A 21394-nucleotide genomic window follows, 5' to 3' on the forward strand; every position below is an offset into this window, starting at 1 on the left:
CAAGTGCCATTTTAGCCAAGCCCAAAAAAAATGAGGAAATGGTAAAAAACTGTTTAATGCTCAATCACCACAAATGAGTACTACCATCCATCCATTTTCTGAGCCGCTTCTCCTCACTAGGGTCGCAGCCGTGCTGGAGTCTATCCCAGCTATTATCGGGTAGGAGGCGGGGTACACCCTGAACTGGTTGCCAGTCAATCGCAGGGGACATACAACAAACAACCATTCATACTCACATTCACACCTACGGGCAACTTAGAGTTGTCAATTAACCTACCATGCATGTTTTTGGGATGTGGGAGGAAAACCGCAGTGCCCAGAGAAAACCCACGCAGGCACGGGGAGAACATGCAAACTCCACACAGGCGGGGCCGTGGATTGAACCCCAGTCCTCAGAACTCTGAGGCAGACGCTCTAACCAGTCGTCCACCGTGCCTGAGTACTACCTGCGGATTCTATCCACTATGATTAATGCCCCAGAAATGAATTAAAACCAGGAGTCAAGTGACTTTTTAAGCTCTTTCCATTCATCAGCGTCACTTTCAAAGGAAGTTTGTCCCACATGAGGATATAAAGAGCCCACACAGCCCTTTAAAAAGTGTAAGAAGAGACACTTGAAGGCACGGGAAGTGTGTTTATTGAACACAGCCTCTGTAGCCCCCTTGGGCCCTCCTATCTTTGCAGCTTGCAACACATCCCCTAACCTCAAGATTATTTCTTCCCCATATTTGCAGACCAGCTCATGCAGGAATGAAAACTTGTTTGCACCTTTAAAGACGAACGTGAAGCATAAATGCCAAGAAACATTTTTGATGTCAGCCATAACAAATGGCTTTTTACACATATACAAAGTTGGCTTTGTGTGTGTGCACAGTATGTTACTCAACTCTGCAGCTGTCCACATCTGGTACAGAGGTTTTGCAACATTGTAAACTGACTTGTTTTCTCTCTTGACGCCATTTTAAATAAGAAAAGCATTTACATATTTATCTCTTTAAAGTGGATGTATTGAAATTAATTGCTTATTTGTAAATAGTTGTGAGTCTGGAAATCCTGTCCAGCCATCAAGTGTGAAATTAAACAATAAAAACAATTCTGAAAACGTCAAATTGGGATGTAACAATTGGGCAAATTTACATAATCCACATCCCACATCAACTTTCTCCGCCCATGACTTGACAGCTCGGTTGGAAAAAGGGCCACCTTTTTCAACTACATTGTTTAGTGCGACCGTCACCTTCAGCTAAGAGTGGCGATAAACATTTTGAAGCCTCTTTTTGGAAGAATATTTAATCATTATAATTGTGAAAATGCAGTTTACCTGACAACCAGGAGGTTGAGTCACCTGCCATCATATAGCACTCGTATCTCAAGTTTGCGTTCGCAAGACAAATCAGAAGATCGGTGGATTGGATCAAAACTGCTGAAAGGATTGTCGGTACCCCCCTACCCACCCTTGAGGACTTGCACGCTGCCAGAACTAAGACAAGGGCGTGCAAAATCCTCTCGGACCCTCCGCACCCCGGTCACCAGCTCTTCCAGCTCCTTCCCTCAGGTAGGCGCTACCGATCAATGCAAACTAGAACTCGTAGACATTCCAACAGCTTCTTCCTTCTTGCAATTAACTTCTTAAACAGCTAACCTATAATACCATTACAACAAGCTGGCAATTTTTTGACTTATGTATTATGTATTACTCGTGCACTCACTGTGGTTGTCTCGCCATGCTGCACTATTTGCATATACTGGCCACTCATGCCAGAGTAGCACCTGCTCCATTTGCACACTGATTGAGGAGTATCTGTAACATTTGCACCACCGACATTGTCCCAGATGATCGCACTACTCGTCACTTTAAACAGCATACACTCCTTGAAGTCTCAGCGCCCTTTGCACAATGGTCATTGCACCGGACTATTGCAATATTAGTCATTCGAACTGCTCTAAGTGCTAGAGGACTCTGCATCTTCTTGCACAATTTTTTTTTGTCAATGTCTTTATGTCTCCAAAGTGTTCTGTAAATTGACTGTCTGTTGTACTAAAGCGGCTCCAACTACCGGAGACAAATTCCTTGTGTGTTTTGGAGATACTTGGCAAATAAAGATGATTCTGATTCTGATTCTGATTGATGGCTCATATCTTGAATAAATTGGAAGTGAGTCCACTGGTGTTTCAACGCACCACTGTAATTGCATTTATTTCTGGCTCTTATACATACTATTTGCCTTTTTGCAATCAGCCTACCTCAGTGGTAGTGTGCCAAAGAGTAAATCAAAATGGAGGAAGCCAGTCTTGGAGAGACCAAGAAGTATTATTGATTCAGCAAGTAGCGCATCTCACCTCTTAATGATGGAATAATAATAATTTTAAAGCACCTGTCAGGGACTGCGGAGGAAATAGATGCAAGTCACTGGAAATGAACGAGGGTTGCGGTTTTAACCTCATGGATTCGGAAATAATATCGAAATGGAGATACAATCACATGGATTAGTGAGATGTCGTCAGAAGACATGACAGAGCACATCTGTTTGCGCCATCTGGCCTCGCCCTATCATGTCTAAGTGGTGAGGTCATGAAATCAGTGGGTTTGGGATGTCCCACTGTCTCTTACGAGCTTCAAACGGTATCTATGAGAGACTTCTGTGCGCATTGGTCAAAATGACATGCAGTTTCCTCGTGGACGGAGTGGAATTTGAGCTGGTGAGTCATATTTGTCAGGCCCAGAAACTATGAATGCAGGAATTGCATGACTAACCGTCTTCACATGTTGTGATTTGAATTCATTGGCTTAGCAACCAGAGCAGGGAGGAAATAAAACTACGCACGTGCAGAAAAACAGTTAGCTAGGGTATCCCTAGTTTGAAAAAGAACATTTCTGCCTCACAAGGACTAAAAAAGAAAAAATCAACATCAAAAGAGTCCACTGCAGCACAATGTAGGCCTATTGTAAGTGGAACAATAATAATGCTCTTCTGTCAGTTATTCGTAATAATTGCGCCATTGTGCACAATTAAATAAACGGAGTGACTAGAAATAAACCAAGTAAAAAGAGGCCTGCGCACGCACAATGTAAGTGTCGTAAAAGTAATGTCAGTTACTTATGACAACTGCCAGCATGCACAATAGAAATACAGGTAAATACAACAACTCAAAAAGATGAAGTTAATGATTTTTATAAATGCTGCTTTGCACAATAGAAATAAAGAAGGACTCTGGAAAAAAACCACAGTCAAACAATTTAATCATGAGAAATAATCCCCCCCTACACACCCACCAGCACTGTGTATTAAAAACAGCTGGACAGCTCTAAAAGGACCGTTGTGTTCATTGACTGTGTTAAGACGCCGCTCGTCAGCTCGTGACATAAATGTCAACTCTTTGGGCTGTAAACACTGCAAAATGATTTCAGTTATACAACTTTGGTTTGGGAGACAGAGGGGGCATTTTGCAACATGATCATTGTTGAAAAAAAATCCCACAAATGCTCAGTGAGTTTATGTGAAGATGGGAGACTAGAGACTAAAGATGTCGTATGTACGGAACGCTGCTCCTTTATATTTTGATGGATATTTATTAGGAATACAGCCAAACAGAACAAGGTCTGAGAGGGGAGAGGACAAAAACAATCACAGCATAACAACAATATAAGACAACAATAATATTACACAAGAGTTGTTTTTTATCTATGGAATGAGTAGGCAGTGAGGTGAGTAGTAAGTACTGCACGATAGGACAGAAAGGACAGGACAGGTGGTAATGCTACACCCGGTGAGGAATGGACGCAACGAGCGGCAAACAGGATAGGACTGGACAGGGGGTAGGTAGTAAGCCACCCCCATAACACACCGGTAGCACTGCCCTGCTCGCGACCCATGTCCTGTCCTGTTCTATTTGCTAGTTGTCGCAAACAAAACAGTCACAAAAAGCCAAATATAAATGCAAGAAAAAAACCTCTCTTCTGCTACTGGCTGCACTGCCTTGCTCACTACCGCATGTCCTGTCCTATTTGATACTTCCTCACAGGATGTAGTTCACTAATATTATTGTGCCCTATTTTCTACTTGATCATGCCCTTTTTTCACAGGGTGTAGCACTGCCTGGCTCGCTATTACTGACTTGCCCTGTCCTGTTCCCATCTTGTCCTATTTTCTACTCGTCACATCCCTTTCTCACAGAACGTAGCACTAATACTGTCCTGTTCTATGTGCTCCTGGTCACCTACCCCGCTTTACAACGTGTACCAATGCTTGGCTCATTCGTCCTGTCCTACCCTGTTCTGCGCCTGTCCTACTCTATTTGCTACTTGATATGCCCCTTCCTCACAGGGTGCACCACTGACTGCTCATTATTGCTGTCCTGCCCTATCCTGTCCCCATCCTGTCATATTTGCTACTCATCTCGTCATTTTCTCACAGGGTGTACCTCTGCCTGGCAGACTACACCAGTCCTGTCCTGTGCTGTACTGTTCTACAGCTTGTTATGCTTCAGATCACCCAGGGTATTTGGATAGACTGAACTTCACTTTTTCTAATCAATATGGAATGTTTTATTGTTTTCGTTTTACTTATTTTCACACTTTGCAGAAACATTGAAAAATTTGAACAAAAGGCAAAAAATAATAATAATAAATAAACAGATGGAACCACTTTAGAGTTTCCACTACATCCAGAAAAAGGGGGGAAATTTGATGGTAATATTGCTCCTCCAGACCTTTGTTTATTCCGCAAGCAGCTGCTAAATATTGTTTGTTCACATTCCAGCACACCAAGCAAGTCCAAGTGGAGCAACGGCCATTCCGTAGCCTATTGCAGCCAGAGAGTTTTAGACAGAGTTTGAGCTGGCAAGCTGATGCACACCCAAATAAATCATACCTTGGAAACAAAATAAATCATCAATCAATCAATGCAGGGCTGAACAACACATGTATGAAGAAAAACAAATTGCACACACACTGTGTGAAATAGTTGTGCATTTTTCCATTACATCATCCATTACAAGTCAATATCCAGCTTTTCACATGCAATTGGAGAGGCGTACCTCATGTTTTGACTCAAAAAACACAATGGATGATGTATTTTTTTTTTCTTAAAACAAGTAGGATTTTGACACACAAAAACACCTTTGGTGTGTGTGAAATAGAGGCACATTTTTAATCCAGTTTTTGTTTAAAAATGGTCTTGTATTAACTTTGTGACCACTTTGACACCTGTTTTCAAAAGCACTTGAATGCGTGAATGAGAGGTCACTCAAAAATGCCTGACCTGTTTTTCCCAAAACTTCATATTTTTACTTGCAGAAACACCATAGAAGTTCAATTTTCCCAAAAAGTATTTTTACCCAAAAAACCATTTTGATGGTCTGTTATTTTTTTTTCTCCCAAAAGTTTCAGTTTTTACTCACAAAGCGCCTTTGATGATCTGCTCCTCGAAAAATGTCTCAGCATCAGTTTCCCCCAAAAAATGTGTGAAAGAGAGGACTGGTTTTATCTGTATTTATTTGAAAAAATGGTCTTATATAAAAAAAGATAACGCTTGCATTTTCCACATCGACGTTGAGACCCATACTTAGTTGGGTTTTTACACGCAAAAACACCTTTGAAGTTTGAAAGAGAAACCACTTTCTATCTGTTTTTAATTTAAAAACATTTGTAGCCAAATGTAAACAATAATACTGACGTTTAACAAAACGTCCACGTTGAGGCACATTTTTTGTTAGCATTTCAACACCTTTGATGTGTGACAGAATGGTCTATTTGTACATTTTTTTTCATTCAAAAACATTCTTGTGTAAACAATAATACACACGAGAGCCAATTGTATCAGTTTTATTTGAAAACAGACTGTTAAACTGGATGCAGCATACGTAGAAAACAATGTTATTTGTCTTCTCACCCGTCCCATGATAAGATTGCTCAAGGCAAAGAATGTCGCCACCACAAAATAGTATTGGTGGTTGACCGCAATTTTGATGGTCATCACTCATGCACTGACTCCAGGCATTATGACCAGTCAGCGTTTTAAATGAATGGGGTTTTTAGTCACTTGGGCAATTCTCACACGGAAAACATGAACAAAACTTCTGGGGTCATCTCTGTGGCTACTGGCTCAACTTCTCGTTTTTATGACGTCCTTTATTAGCAACTTCAAGAAAAAAGCTTTGTGTGCATGTTCTGTGCACAGATTGGTGTGTTTAAAGGTGACATATTATGGAAAAAGTGTAGAAACTGCTTTGTCCATGAGTGAAAATGCTATTATTGTTTTTACAGGAGTTGCTTGCCTCGTTGCTGGGATAGCAAACGGACTGCAAATTTTTTAACCCCTGAAATTCTTGAATAAGCGCGGATAAACTGCCAATTATATTTTTGGGGTTGGTTTCCCCTTAAGAAAGGGGGGGGGGGGGGAAACATCTTCACCTTCTGATAAGCGGGTCTGTTCAACCCCCCCAGCCCCCCTTCACTGCTCTGTCGGTCCTCCAGTTTTAATGCACCCATCTGTGGGGGAAGGGCAGGGTCGGGCTGGGCAGGACACCCGGCACTCCAGCCTGCTCTCTGGCCCAACAAGCTTCTCTCCTGCAGATTTTTTATGCACTAGATACATTCCCATATCTTTTGGGGAGCTGGTCAGCCTGGGTGGGGGTAACGGTGGCGGGTCATTATTGCCCTGTGACCCTCTCGTCCTCACCCCCACCACTTTCTCCAATTTTTAATGCACTACACTCAAGACACACACAATCACGGTACGGGGATAATGGTTGTCAATCGGGGACATGGTAACCATAGTAATAGGGTGGGTGGTGGCTTTTCACATTTCTCTTGGTTGGACCCCTGCCTCCCCCTTCCGGTTGTCGGCCTGTGGAAAGGTGGGGGTCTGCCCCCCCTCCCCTTTTGGCCCCACCTTCCTCTCGCCTCTCTCCCCACCCTCGCCCATCCTTGCTCACGACTAGGGTTGGGCGTCGTTTGGGTTTGGGCAGTTCCAGTTCCGGTTCCTTGTTTCGGTTTTGGGCAGTTCTCGGTACTGGTTCTTTTGGGGGGCTGGGTCGGGGGAGTTTGCGTGGTTTGAATGGAGGGTGTCCGGGTTGTGGGCGTGAGTGGCAGTGGTCCCCTTGGGACTGGTCGGGGCGCTTCGGTTGGACTCGGGATCTCCCTGGGTCCTGGGTGGTCGGTGGCGTTCCCCTGGTTGGGGGGGGGGGGCTCACCCTTCCTCGATGTGCCGGCTTAGCAACTCCGTACACCAGTTGACTAACATGCATGTGATATGGTGTTCATTCACTAATACATTTGATAGAAACACGATAGACTTTAATTACTTCTGCTTGTGTGGAAGGGGTTTGCCCTGGTTCACTGGCACAAGGACAGGCTGGAAATACACCCTGTAAAGTGCACTCTAATTCTTGATCCTTGGGGAAGTTCTACAAAAGTCACATACTGTTTTTTTTACTAAGCCACTGGGAAATTGTTTTCAATTATATCAAAAAAAAAAGCACAATATGTCTATTTGAAGGTTACAGTGATTTTAGTAATATGTTAATATTACTATTAATATTGGAACAGTGTCTGTGAGAACAAATGGACCTAGATGACCAGATGATACGTTTAATTTTTAATTATGCTGCAAAATCGATCAAGAAGGCGGCGGCGTAGATGCTATGTGGAACCAAGGGGCACGCTGAGTACGTCATCACAGCATGTGACTAAAACGGACCAATCACGAGAGATGATCTCCGCGGCGTTCTACGCGCAGCAACAATTTTTGCCGTGTGCGCGTCAAGCGCTGCAAAGGGGCCGCGCGGGTCACGTGATGCAATGTGAGCGTTGTCAGCCGCGCGAGCGCGTGAGTATAAAGACGGTTTTAGAAAGACACACATTCCATCACTTTAGAAAGGGGACATTCTTTAATCCAGTAAAAAAACACTTCAACTCATTCATTCACTCATTCATCTTCCGTTCCGCTTCTCCTCACAAGGGTCGTGGGCGTGCTGGAGCCTATCCCAGCTATCTTTGAGCGGGAGGCGGGGTACACCCTGAACTGGTCGCCAGCCAATCGCAGGGCACACTTCAACTCCTCCTTGAATAAACATGTACTCATCAAAACATAGTGTCATTCTATTCATCAGGAATATAAAGTCTGACATCGAGTACAAATCAGAAGTGACATAAAGTAAGATTGTTTTGACAAAGAGGGAGTTTGATTGCTGTTTGGGAATCGAAGTTGTTCTTGTGACTAACTACAGTATGCCATGTCAGTGATTCGTGACTCATGATTTGTTCACTCTGGCCCAGACGACTCAGCACAAAATACCAGTTTTAGCTGGCTGTTGACAGGACACACATATAGTTTCTTCGATTTCCTCTTCTTACTGGTTAGCTTTAATTTGTAATGCTGCGATTTAGAATGCTAAGATAGGCTTCCTTTAGCGATACGTGGAAGAATCCCTGCCTCAGGACAGTTCAGTTGTACTCAACTTTTTTCAGCTTTGGATGGGTATCCAAAGGGTCCCCCCACGTCAATGAATGAATATCGGAGCTGAAAAGTGCAAACAGCACATACAGGGTAGACTCAGAGACGCTAACATAAATCTCAATTTTCTTATACTGTGCAATGGAAATCAAGATTCTAATTCTCAGAACATTTTATGTCTAGAAGTGCTGCACTCTGTTTAGCACGGCGGCCTCACGGTCTAAAGGTCCCAGTTAGAATCTCCGCTGCCTCCCACATTCCAAAAACATGCATGACGGGTTCATTAAAGACTGTAAATTGTCCATAGGTGTGAATGTGAGTGTGAATGGTTATTTATCTCTATGTGCCCAGCAAATGACTGGCAACCAGTCCAGGTTGTACACTGCTGCTCTGGCTAAAAGTCGGCTGGCATATGCTCCAGCTAACCAATGACCCTAATGAGGACCTTTACACTGTCCATAGATGTGAAAGGTTGTTTGTCGAATATTTCCCGAGAATGACTGGTCCAGGGTGTACTCGGCTTCTCTTGCCAAAAGCAATTAAAAAGACAATAATAATAAGACCCCAAGGTCCACGCTATCTGGAGCAATGCGCAGTCTCTCCTATTAAATAGCCCTCCGATACTAACTGCACATACATATTTATTATTTTTTGAATCATAAAATGACAAAATCTGTAAAAAAAAATATTAAACTACTTGATTTATGTCTCGCCGGCACAGTGGACGACTGGTTAGCACATCTGCCACACAGTTCTGGGGACCGGGGTTCAATCCCCGGCCCCGGCCTGTGTGGAGTTTGCATATTCTCCCCGTGCCTGCGTGGGTTTTCTCCGGGCACTCCGGTTTCCTCCCACATCCCAAAAACATGCATGAATTGGAGACTCTAAATTGCCCGTAGGTGTGAATGCGAGTGTGAATGGTTGTTTGTTTATGTGTGCCCTGCGATTGGTTGGCAACCAGTTCAGGGTGTACCCCGCCTCCTGCCCAATGATAGCTGGGATAGGCTCCAGCACTCCCGCGACCCTTGTGAGGATAAGCGGCTCAGATAATGGATGGGTGGATGGATTTATGTCTCTAGTGTCCTTTAGCAGTATTGTTTTTGGGCTTTCCTTTGTTTCAGTGCTAATGCTCTCATAAACCTGTTGAGCTATAATTTAGTGGCAATAAAGCGTATAAAATTCGAAAATTTAGCTCATGACCAAGAAAGTCAATGACATAGCAAATCAACCCAGACACAGCTAACCAACTTTTATGGGGATAACACCCATACCATTTTCCCTTCCATTCCATAAATACTTTATCATCCAATCTTTGTATCTATAGGGTTAGAAAAGCCTGCTGTGTTTGGCTTATTTGACAGGAATGCCAACAACGTCCGGGGTCTAAAGAGTGGTTTTGTTAAAGTAACACTGATACCTTTTGATTTTTCTCATCCACAAGCTGTCTTCTGTTTTGGATGGAGAAACACACCACTACACATTTCCACGGCTCCTGGCATGTGTTATTTTAGCCTAGACTGGGAGGCTGGAAAATACCACAGTCAGCAAACGTGATTGACTGTGATTAAGACTTGCTTTGGGAACATAAATGCAGTGTCAGGTTTTTGGGGGAAATAAAGCGTGTGTAATGTAAGTTGATGAGTCTGTCTCCATTTCATCGTCTTCTGAATGAAGAACTGGAAAATGATCCTCCCACTTGATACCATTACACACATTGGCATAATAGCATGGTGGGTGAGCTGGAGACTATTCCAGCAGACTTTTGGCCAGTGAAATGGGGCACGCCCAAGACTCGTCGTCAGTCAAGTGTGGGGCATATATAGACATACAAGCATTTACACCTACGGACAATAAAATGTAGAGGTCCTCATTATGATTGTAGGTGTGCTGGAGCCTACCAGTAATCCCGTCTGACATTTGGCGAAAGAGGTGGGGTACACTCTGGACCGGTTGCCAGTCCCTTTCATTTTTACACCAATTTACAATATAGAGGTCCTCATTGGGGTTGCAGGCTAGTTGGAGCCTAATCCCATCTGAAATTTTGTGAGAGAAGTAGGGTACACCCTGGAATAGTCGCCAGTCAATCGCAGGGCACTCTTAGACAATGTCATTTGGGATCGGCCCCAGTTTACCCGCGACCCCAAAGAGGACTTCTTCATTCCCTACACTGTTAGACATTCCTGGAAAGTCTATAATTATTTACCACATACCTTACAGTAGAATACTTTAAGGTGATTTTTACAGTAATTAACTACAGTTTTGGTCACTGATGGTGTAGTGGTGCGGGCAGCGTGGTTTGAGTTCCCACTCAGGGACGGTGTGAATGTGAGGGCGAGTGGTTGTCCATGTCTATATGTGCCTTGCGACTGACTGGGGACCAGTTCAGGGTGTAGACGGCCTTTCGCCCAAAGTCAGCTGGGATAGGCTCCACCGCCCCGCAACCCTGAACAGGATAAGCAGTGTTGAGAATGGCTGGATTAACTACAGTTTCCACCGCTTTGTGGGATTTTGGTTGACGTCGCACAGAGAGTTACTGTATTTTGCATGCAGCAGGATTGTGAAGCTGTGTACTCCCAGCAGCATGCATTGTGCCATAAAATGTTGAACTGTTCATGAATGATAAGGATTAACGTAAACTTTTTTGTGACATTATGTTCCCCGTAGTTCGTTGAATGTGTGTCTTATTTAACTCTCGCGTTACATGTATGATCCACTTTTTTTTTCATGAAACCCTGACTGTGAATTGTGTGTGATAGATTAACAACCCAGTCAGTTCCGTTATATGCTAATTGAAGCTACTGTAAGTGAAGTGTTATCAGTGTATATTTTCCATCGGTGTGAGTAGTTGTTTGTCTATCTGTGCCCTGCGACTGACTGGCAACAAGTCCAATGTTAACCCCACTTCTCTTGCCTGGGATTAGACTCCAGCTCACTCTCAATCACAAGCATTTTGGAAAATGTCATGAATTTAATATTTATTATGTAATCAAATCAACTACAAGGGAAGGATCTACATTTGCAAGATGTCCATAAGATTCACAGTAGAAACTTAAAATGGCCAGTGGGAGGTTTCGGGAGGGAGTCGCCACTGTCACAAAGATTAAAATCTTCTAACGAAACAGGAGCTCCTGTTTTCTCATGTGACCAAGCATACATAACAAATAGACAGGACCTTTCAGAGCTCTGTCCACAAACTTAATCTCAAGCCATCAAGTGGACAAAAACTAAGGCAAACAATGAAACTTGGGTCTATGGGCAAAATTGTAAGGGTGGCCCCATTTTCAAACAAAAGAGATCCTAAAGGCAAATAGGCGGGCGTATGTGCTGGATTTTCTTCCTACATACAATGGAGACTGTGGCCACATTGAGACAATCAGACACATCACAAGTACTGTAAAGAAATGAGCTAAACATTCCAGTGACTCTGTCTTGCTTACTTGCCATGGTCTGGCTTAGTCAGACAAAAACCACACTCTAAATACACAGGATGGACCAAGGGCATGGATGCACTTTGTTAATTATGCAAGGAAGGGCGAAAGGCAGGAGGAAAGGAAGGGAAGGAGGAAGGAAGGAAGAATGTATGGGAGGAAGGAAAAATGATTGCATTTAAGGAAGGAAGGAATGTAGGATGAAAGGAAAGAAGATTGGATTGAAAGAAAGATAAATGATGGAAGGAAGGAAAGAAGGATGGTATGAAAGGAAGGAAGAACAGTAGATGATGGAAAGAATGGAGGAAGGAAGGTATGAAAGTAAGGATGGATGATGGAAGGAACAGAACAAGGATGTTATTATGGACAGAAGGAAAGAAGGAGGCGTAGAAAGGAGGTATGAAGGATGGACTGATGAAGGTACAAAACAAGGATGCATGAAGGGAGGGAGGAAAGGGAAGGAATGGAGGAAGAAGCGAATGAAGGAAATGACTCAAGAAGGAAGCAAGGAAGGATCAGAGGACGGTAGGTAGGAAGGTTACAAGGGAAGAAGGACAGAGGGAGTTGGCAAGAATGGAGGAACAAAGGAAAGAAGGAAGGAAGGAAGGAAGGAAGGACAAAAGGAGGAGAGGAGGAAAGATAAGGAGGAAGTTTGGAAGGAAGAAAGATAGTATGAAAGCTAAGACAGAAGAGAGGAAAACAGGAAGGAAGGAAGGAAACAAGAACGCTTGGAAGAGAAAAAGGGAGAGATGGTAGAGAAGGAAAGAAGGGTGTAAGGACCAAGGGAAAATGGAAGGATGGAATGATGATGGAAGGGGGTGAAGAAGGAAGGAATGAGAGAAGGCTGGAAAAACAGATGGAAGGAAGGAGGAAGGATCAGAGGAAGTGAACAAGGATGTATGAAAGGAAGGGAAAAGAAAGAAGGGTGAAAGAAGGAAACAATGATGTACGGAAGGAAGGAAGGAAGGAAAGAAGAAAGGAAGGAAGGATGGAATGATTGCAGGAAGGAACAAAACACAGATGGTTTGAAAGGAAAAAAGGATGGGAGCGGATAGTGTGTTTGCGGGGGATATTGGTGTTTGGTGATGTTTCCACTGAATGCGCCACATGCACGGATCTGCTACACTAAGTGTAATTGGGTGGCTTGGTGATGAAGTGCTGCATCCAAGAGTGAAAATACAACCCATGCTTTCCTTGTCACAACTCCCGAATTCTGCCTCGGGTTAATATGGCAACGAACGATGTACTCAGCCTTGGCACCGCAGTAGAAGGAGAGAAGGAGTGAGTTGCTTTTTGCATGAGACAGGACCGCCCCCTCAAAACAAAAAGATTTCAGCGCTGCTAGAAAAAAAAATGTGGTACTGTAATTCTTGATCCTTGCCGTAATTCGACGAAATATTTCGTTTTTGTTTTTTTAAGGATTATTTTTTTCATCACCAGTTTAAACGACATTCACGGAGCATCTGTTCCTACTGCATTTTTATGCGGAAGGATATGCTCATAAGAGCAGACGTTAGTGTAGTTGTCCGATTGAAAGGACTCCAAAAGTCATCTACTACTGCCACTTGCTGGCTGAAGAGGGAGGTGTAACACTTAAAATGCTCCGGTTCATGCAGCGTCGCGTGTCCTGGAGCCAGTAATATTGGAGCAGGGCGTGTCCTGCCTGGAAACTATGTGGGAATCCTAATAACGCATATTGCATACACTGTACTACAGTATACATAACCGAACCCAGTTGTTTAGCAACATTGTTAAGAAACTTTATGTAAGTTAGCTTGATTAGGTGACTACAACGAGATTTCGCAGCTAGAGAAACGTATAAAAATTACGAGTGTATTTATGATCATTTTTCATTTTTAAACGCGGTAAAAAATATATTTACAGGAATAAATACATACAATGACCACGTTTGTTTGTTTTTACTTCTAAATATTAAAATGTGTAAAAAAAAAAAAATGTACCGGCATTACCAGATAACCAGCAACCCTTTATTGCTCAGTGACTGTTTTTCTCAATGTCTTTATGTCTCAAAAGTGTTCTCTGTCAATTGACTGTCCGTTGTCGTACTAGAGCGGCTCCAATTACCGGAGACAAATTCCTTGTGTGTTTTTTTGGACATACTTGGCAAATAAAGATGATTCTGATTCTGATCATTATTAAAAGCGTGATCCACTGAAGAGGGCGTGGCGAAAGGTAAACGTAAACGGATGTCCATGTTGCTATGGTTAAAGGATAGCATACCAGTTTGAGTTCACGCCCCGTTGTAAAACTACTGTCGAAAGTCTCCAAACACCTGTGCTAGCGCCCACCCCGAAAGGCATTCGAGGTAATTTAAGACAGTAAAAAGGCCTAGTTAGTTAGGCTTGACTTAAAAAAAGCAATTTCTGAGTCTATACGTTGACATCAGCGGTGGCCAAAAGATAATGGGAGCGATTACGTCGGTGTAAAGACTGTTCGCGCATCGGAGTTTCCGTTTCTGTTTTCAAGCAAATGTATTTAATAGGCTGCGTGAACTCAAAACAAATCAAATAGTATGGTTTTGGTGCAAAAGTTAAAGTTATTGTACGGTAATTACAACATTTATTTGCTATGCAATTAACGAACAATGAAGATTAACGCTGTCTAGCGCGAGTGTTTGCTTTTATTTTGAAGAGAACCAAGTCGACACCGGAAATTCAAGTAACATTGTAACCTGAGCTCAAGCACTCGCAGGATTTTTATCCTTTTATTGCTCTTTTGCAGGGTTTCTCTTGGGGTATTTAAAACGTAATTGCGTCAATATGTTAATTTCGCTCACCTCGCTACATGACCTCCAGTGAAGTGAAGCCCTCGCCTCGTTTGTGTTGTTGTCGTCTGCAGCAAGCATGTCCGGCGACCTCGCTGGCGTGTGGGAGGTCGCGTTGAGCGACGGCGTCCACAGGATCGAATTCGAGCACGGGACGACCACCGGCAAGAGGGTCATCTCCGTCGACGGAAAGGTACACGCATTTTAAAACTGTCACCAGGTGTCTTTGTAAAATGCTTTCCTCAAATACCCCAAGGATTAATGATGAATTATAACCTGTTTTGAGGGGGCGGCCCTATCTCACACCATCACATATATTGCTGGGCCAATGGCGAATCAAGATTTTGTTGTCTTGATGATCAGGGCCAAAGCTGTTGCAACTAAGGGAGCCGAGAGTGTGGGGGGGGGGGGGGGGGAATGTGAGCATCCGTTGAGACGATATGAGCCATTTCACTCGTGGGGCAGCACAATTGCTCAATGTATGGGTGGATGGATAGATGGCCAGATCCCACCTTCCCTTCTACTGCAGGGCCAATGCTGAGTATGGTATTCATTACCATGATGATTGGGGGCGGAGCTAGGAGGTTGAACAAGGCAGACAATGAAAGCCTTTTTACCGGTGGAGGCAGCACTTCACTTGCAACACTTTTGGACCACAATTGAAAGTGGCGGATCTTCCCGCCTTAGCTGCCAAGTCATGTGAGGAGGGCGGTATTCTACAAGTTAGCCGATTGGTGACATTATAGACACATGTTCAGGAATCGGCAGCTCGCAAACGATGGACTTGGTTGTTTGATTTCACACTTGATGGGAGGAAAGGCACTCCACAGAGACCCAACTATTTGGATACAAGCCATTAAAAAGTCAACTTTCAATACAGTCCCTTTTAATTTTGGTGCTCTAGGAGGTGCTGAGGCGCGACTGGATGTTCAAGCTTGTGGGCAAGGAGACGTTCATCGTGGGCAAGCTGGACACAAAAGCCACCATCAACATCGACCCGATCAGCGGCTTCGCCTACGAGTACACCCTGGAGATCAATGGCAAGAGCCTGAAGAAGTACATGGAGAACAGGGCCAAGGTGGCCAGCACCTGGGTGCTCAACCTGGACGGGACGGATACCAGGGTGGTCTTGGGTGAGCTGCTGCTACTACTACTACTACTACTACTACTACTACTACAACAGCAACAACAGTAGTGCCTTGAGATACGAGTGACCCGACTTAAACGTGCTTCACAATAAGCATCATTTTGGCAAATAGCAAAGAAAAAAAAGGCTTCAAGCTGTAAAATACCACTCCCAGTTGACGTTTACTGTCAAACTAAACATGAAACAAAGATGTTTCACGTTGTGTATTTTAAATAACTTCGTAGCTCTGCCTTATGCGAGTCTATTTAGCTTGATACTGACATATGTGGGAAAACGCCAGCGAAATTGTTAGCAGTTAGCATCAATAATTGCAATTTTTCACAAAAGATACTTCAACACAAACGGTGGAGTAACACATTTAGACCAATCCTATAAGAGTACACAAAGGCATATATTCTCCTCCTCTACAAACAATGACTAATATTACAGCATTTTACTGAGACACAAACGTTTTTCATAGTACTTTTGTTCTAATTATATTGAAAATATGGTGAATTTGCATGCACATTTAGTAACTTTGAAAACAGCTTTATAAATTGTAAAGTGTGCTGCCATATTAATCGAACACATGACCGGATAACCCGGTAGTGACGTCAGATGTGCTCAATCTGTGGACAAGACAGCCCATTGAGTCGTGATAATGGCTACGCAAGTACTTCTAGATAGATCCTGAAAGGATTAGGCCGTATCCTTTTCAACCAACACCACCAAATATGCGAGAGAGATTATCCTTTGGATGAGGATGCAGTGTCGGATGGTATTTGCACTGGTGGAGGCCGCATTCCATCACAAAGCCACCAAATGACACTTTGTCAATTAGTGTAGCAGATCCGTGCATGCAGCAGCCAAGTCGCTAAAGTGATCCATATGTACATTTAACATTTATTTCATTTCCTTTACTTTTTCAGTCTTTGATCACTTTTGTGCCCTTCATTTTGGATAAGTTTTTGCTCTTTTGTGTTGTGTTTCCAAAACCACGCAAGACTAAGTGTTCCAAATTCGGGTTTCAAGCCTAGGTTAGGGTTTGAGCCAGAGGCGGGGTACACCCTGGACTGGTTGCCAGCCAATCACAGGGCAGATATAGACAAACTCACATTCACATTTAAGGACAGTCTTTGGGTTAACTTGGGGCCATTCCCAGCTAAATTTTGGCAACACCCCGGACTGGTTTCCAGTTCATCGTAAGGCAACTTAAAACCTCTCTGTTAATCATTTTCATTTCCTCCTGTGGAGCTGCCCGCAGAGTCAACGTTGAGGCTAAGCAGCTTTCAAGCTTTTCGCCATCTTGTTCTCATGGTTAATCCATTTTAAAGTGACACATCCGAGACCAGCCAGGAAACACGTCGCACACAAGACCGACCTATCATCAAGTTGTCATTAAAATGTTATTGTGTTTTTGTCTTATACTGTCTTAACTGCTTGTCTTACAGAGAAAGATACCATGGATATTTGGTGTAATGGAGAGAAGATTGAAACTGCAGTAAGTGCAGTGATACATTTTTACAACTTTTCAACTTTTGAATGAACAACTTTTGTAACTAACTACAACCGTGAGTTTGAACAAATTGTAATCCATAACGGGTATAGATAAAGGGGGTGTGTGAAACTGTGGTCTTTCAATCGCTTTATTAAACAAACGGTAAAACAATACAGTAATCTAAAGCACATTCTCAGCACACCTGCCAGAAGCCTCAGATGACACCATCACTGCACATCACAGTGGCCAGCACTACCTTGTCATCCGGCCAATTCCATGTCACTCAACCAAGTAGACCCGCCTTTAAAAGGCGTACACACATTCACAATTATAGTTACTACGGTAAAGAAGGTGTAGATGGTGATCGCAAGTGGACAAAAATAACACCTGACCCCACATTCATATACTGTTTTGTTAATTGTTGAGGAAAGAGTATGCATGAAACTTAAACAATTTTTTTTTTCCGTCTATTGCGGTGGTCTGGCAGGTAACCCCAGCGACAAACCTTTATTTATCCAGGTAAAGCAAATGAGAACAGATTCTCATTTGCAATGCCGACCTGGTTACAGACAGCAGAGTAAAACAAAGCAAAATAAAAGCAAAACGAGGGATTAATGTACCTGTATTTCCCTTTAAGATTTTGTAGGGCATTGCATTTTTACCTCTTAAGTGCTAAAGTCATCCTTACACGGCATCTGTCTGACTTATTCCTCCCAGGGCGAGTTTGTGGACGACGGCACAGAAACCCACTTCACACTGGGTGAACACAACTGCTGTGTGAAGGCGGTGAGCAGCGGAAAGCAACGAGACGGACTCATTCACACACTTCTCGTGGACGGAGCAGAAATAGCTGAATGTACAGAGTGACTTTTTGTTGATTTAAAAAAAACATATATCTATATATATATATATATATATATAAGCGGCTGAAATAAGTATTTAACACATCACCATTTTTTCCACTACATATATTTCCAAAGGTGCTATTGACATGAAAATGTCACCAGATGTTGGGATCCACCCATTTAACCCATACATACAAACAAAGTAGAATAAATAAACTCAGAAATTAAGTTGTGTGAAATAATGTGAAATGACACAGGGAAAAAGTATTGAACACGCCAACTGGTATTTATTTAATACTTTGTACACAAGCCTTTGTTTGCAATGACAGGTTCAAGACGCCTCCTGTATGGATAAACTAGTCGCCTGCATTGCTCTGATGGGATTTTGGCCTATTCTTCCACACAAGCAGTCTTCAAATCTTGAAGGTTCCGTGGGCTTCTTTTATGGACCTTGAGTTTCAGTTCTTTCCATAGATTTTCGATTGGATTCAAGTCAGGTGATTGGCTAGGCCATTCTAGCAGCTTTATTTTGTCTCTTTGAAACCAATTGAGAGTTTCCTTGGCAGTGTGTTTGGGATCATTATCCTGCTGAAATGTCCACCTCGTTTTATTTTCATCATCCTCGTAGATAGCAGCAGATTCTTGTCCAGAATGTCACGGTACATTTGCCCATTCATCCTTCCTTCAATAATGTGAAGTTTACCAGTACCATTTGCTGAAAAGCAGCCCCACACCATCATGTTCCCACCTCCGTACTTCACTGTTGGTATGGTGTTTTTAAGGTGAAAGGTGATGTGCAGTGCCATTTCTCCTCCAATCGTGGTGTGCATTATGGCATCCAAACAGTTCAGTTTTACTCTCATCAGACCAGACTATAGTCTCCCAGTATTTAACTGGCTTGTCCAAATGTTGTTCAGCAAACTTTAACGAGCTTTCACATGCTTTTTTTTTTTCAGCAATGGGGTCTTGCGTGGTGAGCGTGCATACCAGCCATGGCGACGGAGTACATTACTCACTGTTTTCCTTGTGAGAACAGGACCTGCTAATTCCAGGTCTTTTTGATGCTCTCCACAGGTGGTCCTTGGTTCTTGGACAACTCTTGAGATAATTCTTTGCCACTCCTCTGTCAGAAATCTTGGGAGGAGCACCTGATCGATGCAAATTTATTGTGGTATGATTGGCTTTATGGCCCCAACTGTGCTCACTGAAACATTCAGAAGCTTAGATATGCGCATGTAACCAATGCTATCATTATGTTTTGCAACAATTAGTTTGCGATGGTCTTGAGACAGCTCTCTGCTCTTACCCATCATGTGTCTTGGCTCACACCTTGGCAATGAGACATTTTTGTTGGCCATCAATTAGGACTGAACCAGCTGATATTCATTTGCACTGACAAGGGGCTGGATTACTGTTTGATTATTGATAGATTGTCGGTGTTGTCTTGGCTTTCCATGCCCTTTTGCACCTCCCTTCATGTGTTCAATACTTTTTCCCTGTGTCATTTCACATTATTACACGCAACTTAATATCTGATCTTATTTGCTCTACTTTGTATGTATGTATGGATTACATGGGTTGTTTCCGACATCTGGTGAAAATTTAATGTCAACAGCACCTTTGGAACTATATTTAGTGAGAAAAATGGTGACGTGTTAAAAACTGATATCAGCCGCTTTATAGGTATTTATCCAAGAGCCATAAAAACTTGACACTTGATATTTTGATTTCCTAAGTAGCGATAAGAAGTCTTATGGACCTACGTTTTGGATATATTCTGAAAACACTGGAAATACTAAAGTGTACTATATTGTGAAAAAAAATATTGATTTCATTGTGTGAATGCTAAAGAGCCAACACAAAAATTCAGTTTTTATTATTCTGTCCTTATTTGTCCCACCACATTTCTCAACAGATTCAAACTATTCCTATTCCCAGTCTCACATTCTAGATGTCAACAATACAATGAATTCCACAGCATTTCACTGCAGTGTCAGATCTTCAGCATTCATTCAGTCCGAAATTGCATTCTAGTTTTGTGTCTTCTTGTGCCATATTTATTTAATTGTGGAATAAGATCAACTTATGTCCCAGTGCCCCAATTCAGCCCCCGAGAGCGGTTTGACTTAGCAACATCAAATTGGGTAGGCATGTCTATCATGAGTAGACCCACAAAAAAAGTCTCAAGAAGCCATGCCCTCCAAAGACGAGAAGTCAGCCATTTTGGGTCGATGCTTCCATTTTAGAGTCATTTTGGCTATTTTCAGAGGTCGTAAAGATGAACTTTTTTTCCGATGGCAACCAAATTTGGACCACGTACAGTGGGAAGAAAAAGTATGTGAACCCTTTGGAATTTATCAAATTTCTGCATAAATTGGTCATAAAAAGTGCTCTGAAGTTAATCTAAATCAGAAGAATAAACTGTCTGCTTAAAGTAATACACAAAATATGTTTTTATATTTTTATAGAAAACATTCATAGGAAAAAACGTCAGTGAAGCCCTATCTCCCACTGTATACTAGAACAATAAATGGTGACAGTTTTTTGTCAATACATTTTCATGTTAAGCAGTTTTGTGGTGTTACTTGAATGATACAAAATCTGGAATTTAGGTGGTACTGGTCTCCACTTTTTAAAGTGAATATAAGCTATACATTTAGATACTGTGTATGTCATTACTGACCAGCATTATTTTTAAATTTCCTGCGAAGTACAGTAGCTGAGTAGGAATTGCTTTTGTTACGCCAACTGCAATAAATATTTAATGTTGTTTCTAAATGATTTCTTGTATGATAAACAAACACTTACACTACCATTGGTTTATTTCATTATGTGAAGACTCTTAATTGTCCATAGGTGTGAACAAATTGGGATTGACTTGTGACCAGTTGGCGGCACGGTGAATGACTGGTTAGAGCATCTGCCTCACAGTTCTGAGGACCGGGGTTCAATCCCCGGCCCCGCCTGTGTGGAGTTTGCATGTTCTCCCTGTGCCTGTGTGGGTTTTCTCCGGGCACTCCGGTTTAATCCCACATCCCAAAAACATGCATGGTCGATTATTTGAAGTCTCTAAATTGCCCCTAGGTGTGAAAGTGAGTGCAAATGGTTGTTTGTTTATGTGTGCCCTGCGATTGGCTGGCAACCAGTTCAGGGTGTATCCCGCCTCCTGCCCGATGATAGCTTGGATAGGCACCAGCATTCCCGCGACCCTTGCGAGGATAAGCGGCTCAGAAAATGGATGGATGGATGGTGACCA

The 21394-nt window shown here is 42.7% G+C and overlaps 1 protein-coding gene across 2 annotated transcripts; it reads left to right on the plus strand.

Moving 5' to 3' along the window:
* Positions 1–1276: 1276 nt before the first annotated feature.
* On the plus strand, positions 1277–20916 carry faima (Fas apoptotic inhibitory molecule a). 2 transcript variants are annotated; one of them, XM_061692806.1, is made up of 5 exons: positions 1277–1555; positions 14744–14862; positions 15574–15802; positions 17247–17296; positions 18011–20916. In XM_061692806.1, exons 2-5 carry the CDS (start codon positions 14749–14751, stop codon positions 18158–18160), a joined length of 543 nt encoding a protein of 180 aa, XP_061548790.1. In that variant the 5' UTR covers positions 1277–1555; positions 14744–14748; the 3' UTR covers positions 18161–20916. The 2 variants fall into 2 exon arrangements, with proteins under 2 accessions (XP_061548790.1, XP_061548789.1); XM_061692805.1 differs by lacking the exon at positions 1277–1555 and adding an exon at positions 14125–14210.
* The last annotated feature ends 478 nt before the right edge of the window (positions 20917–21394 follow it).

This window comes from Phycodurus eques, chromosome 12, assembly GCF_024500275.1.
Source record: "Phycodurus eques isolate BA_2022a chromosome 12, UOR_Pequ_1.1, whole genome shotgun sequence".
In the NCBI taxonomy this organism is placed as follows: Eukaryota; Metazoa; Chordata; class Actinopteri; order Syngnathiformes; family Syngnathidae; genus Phycodurus; species Phycodurus eques.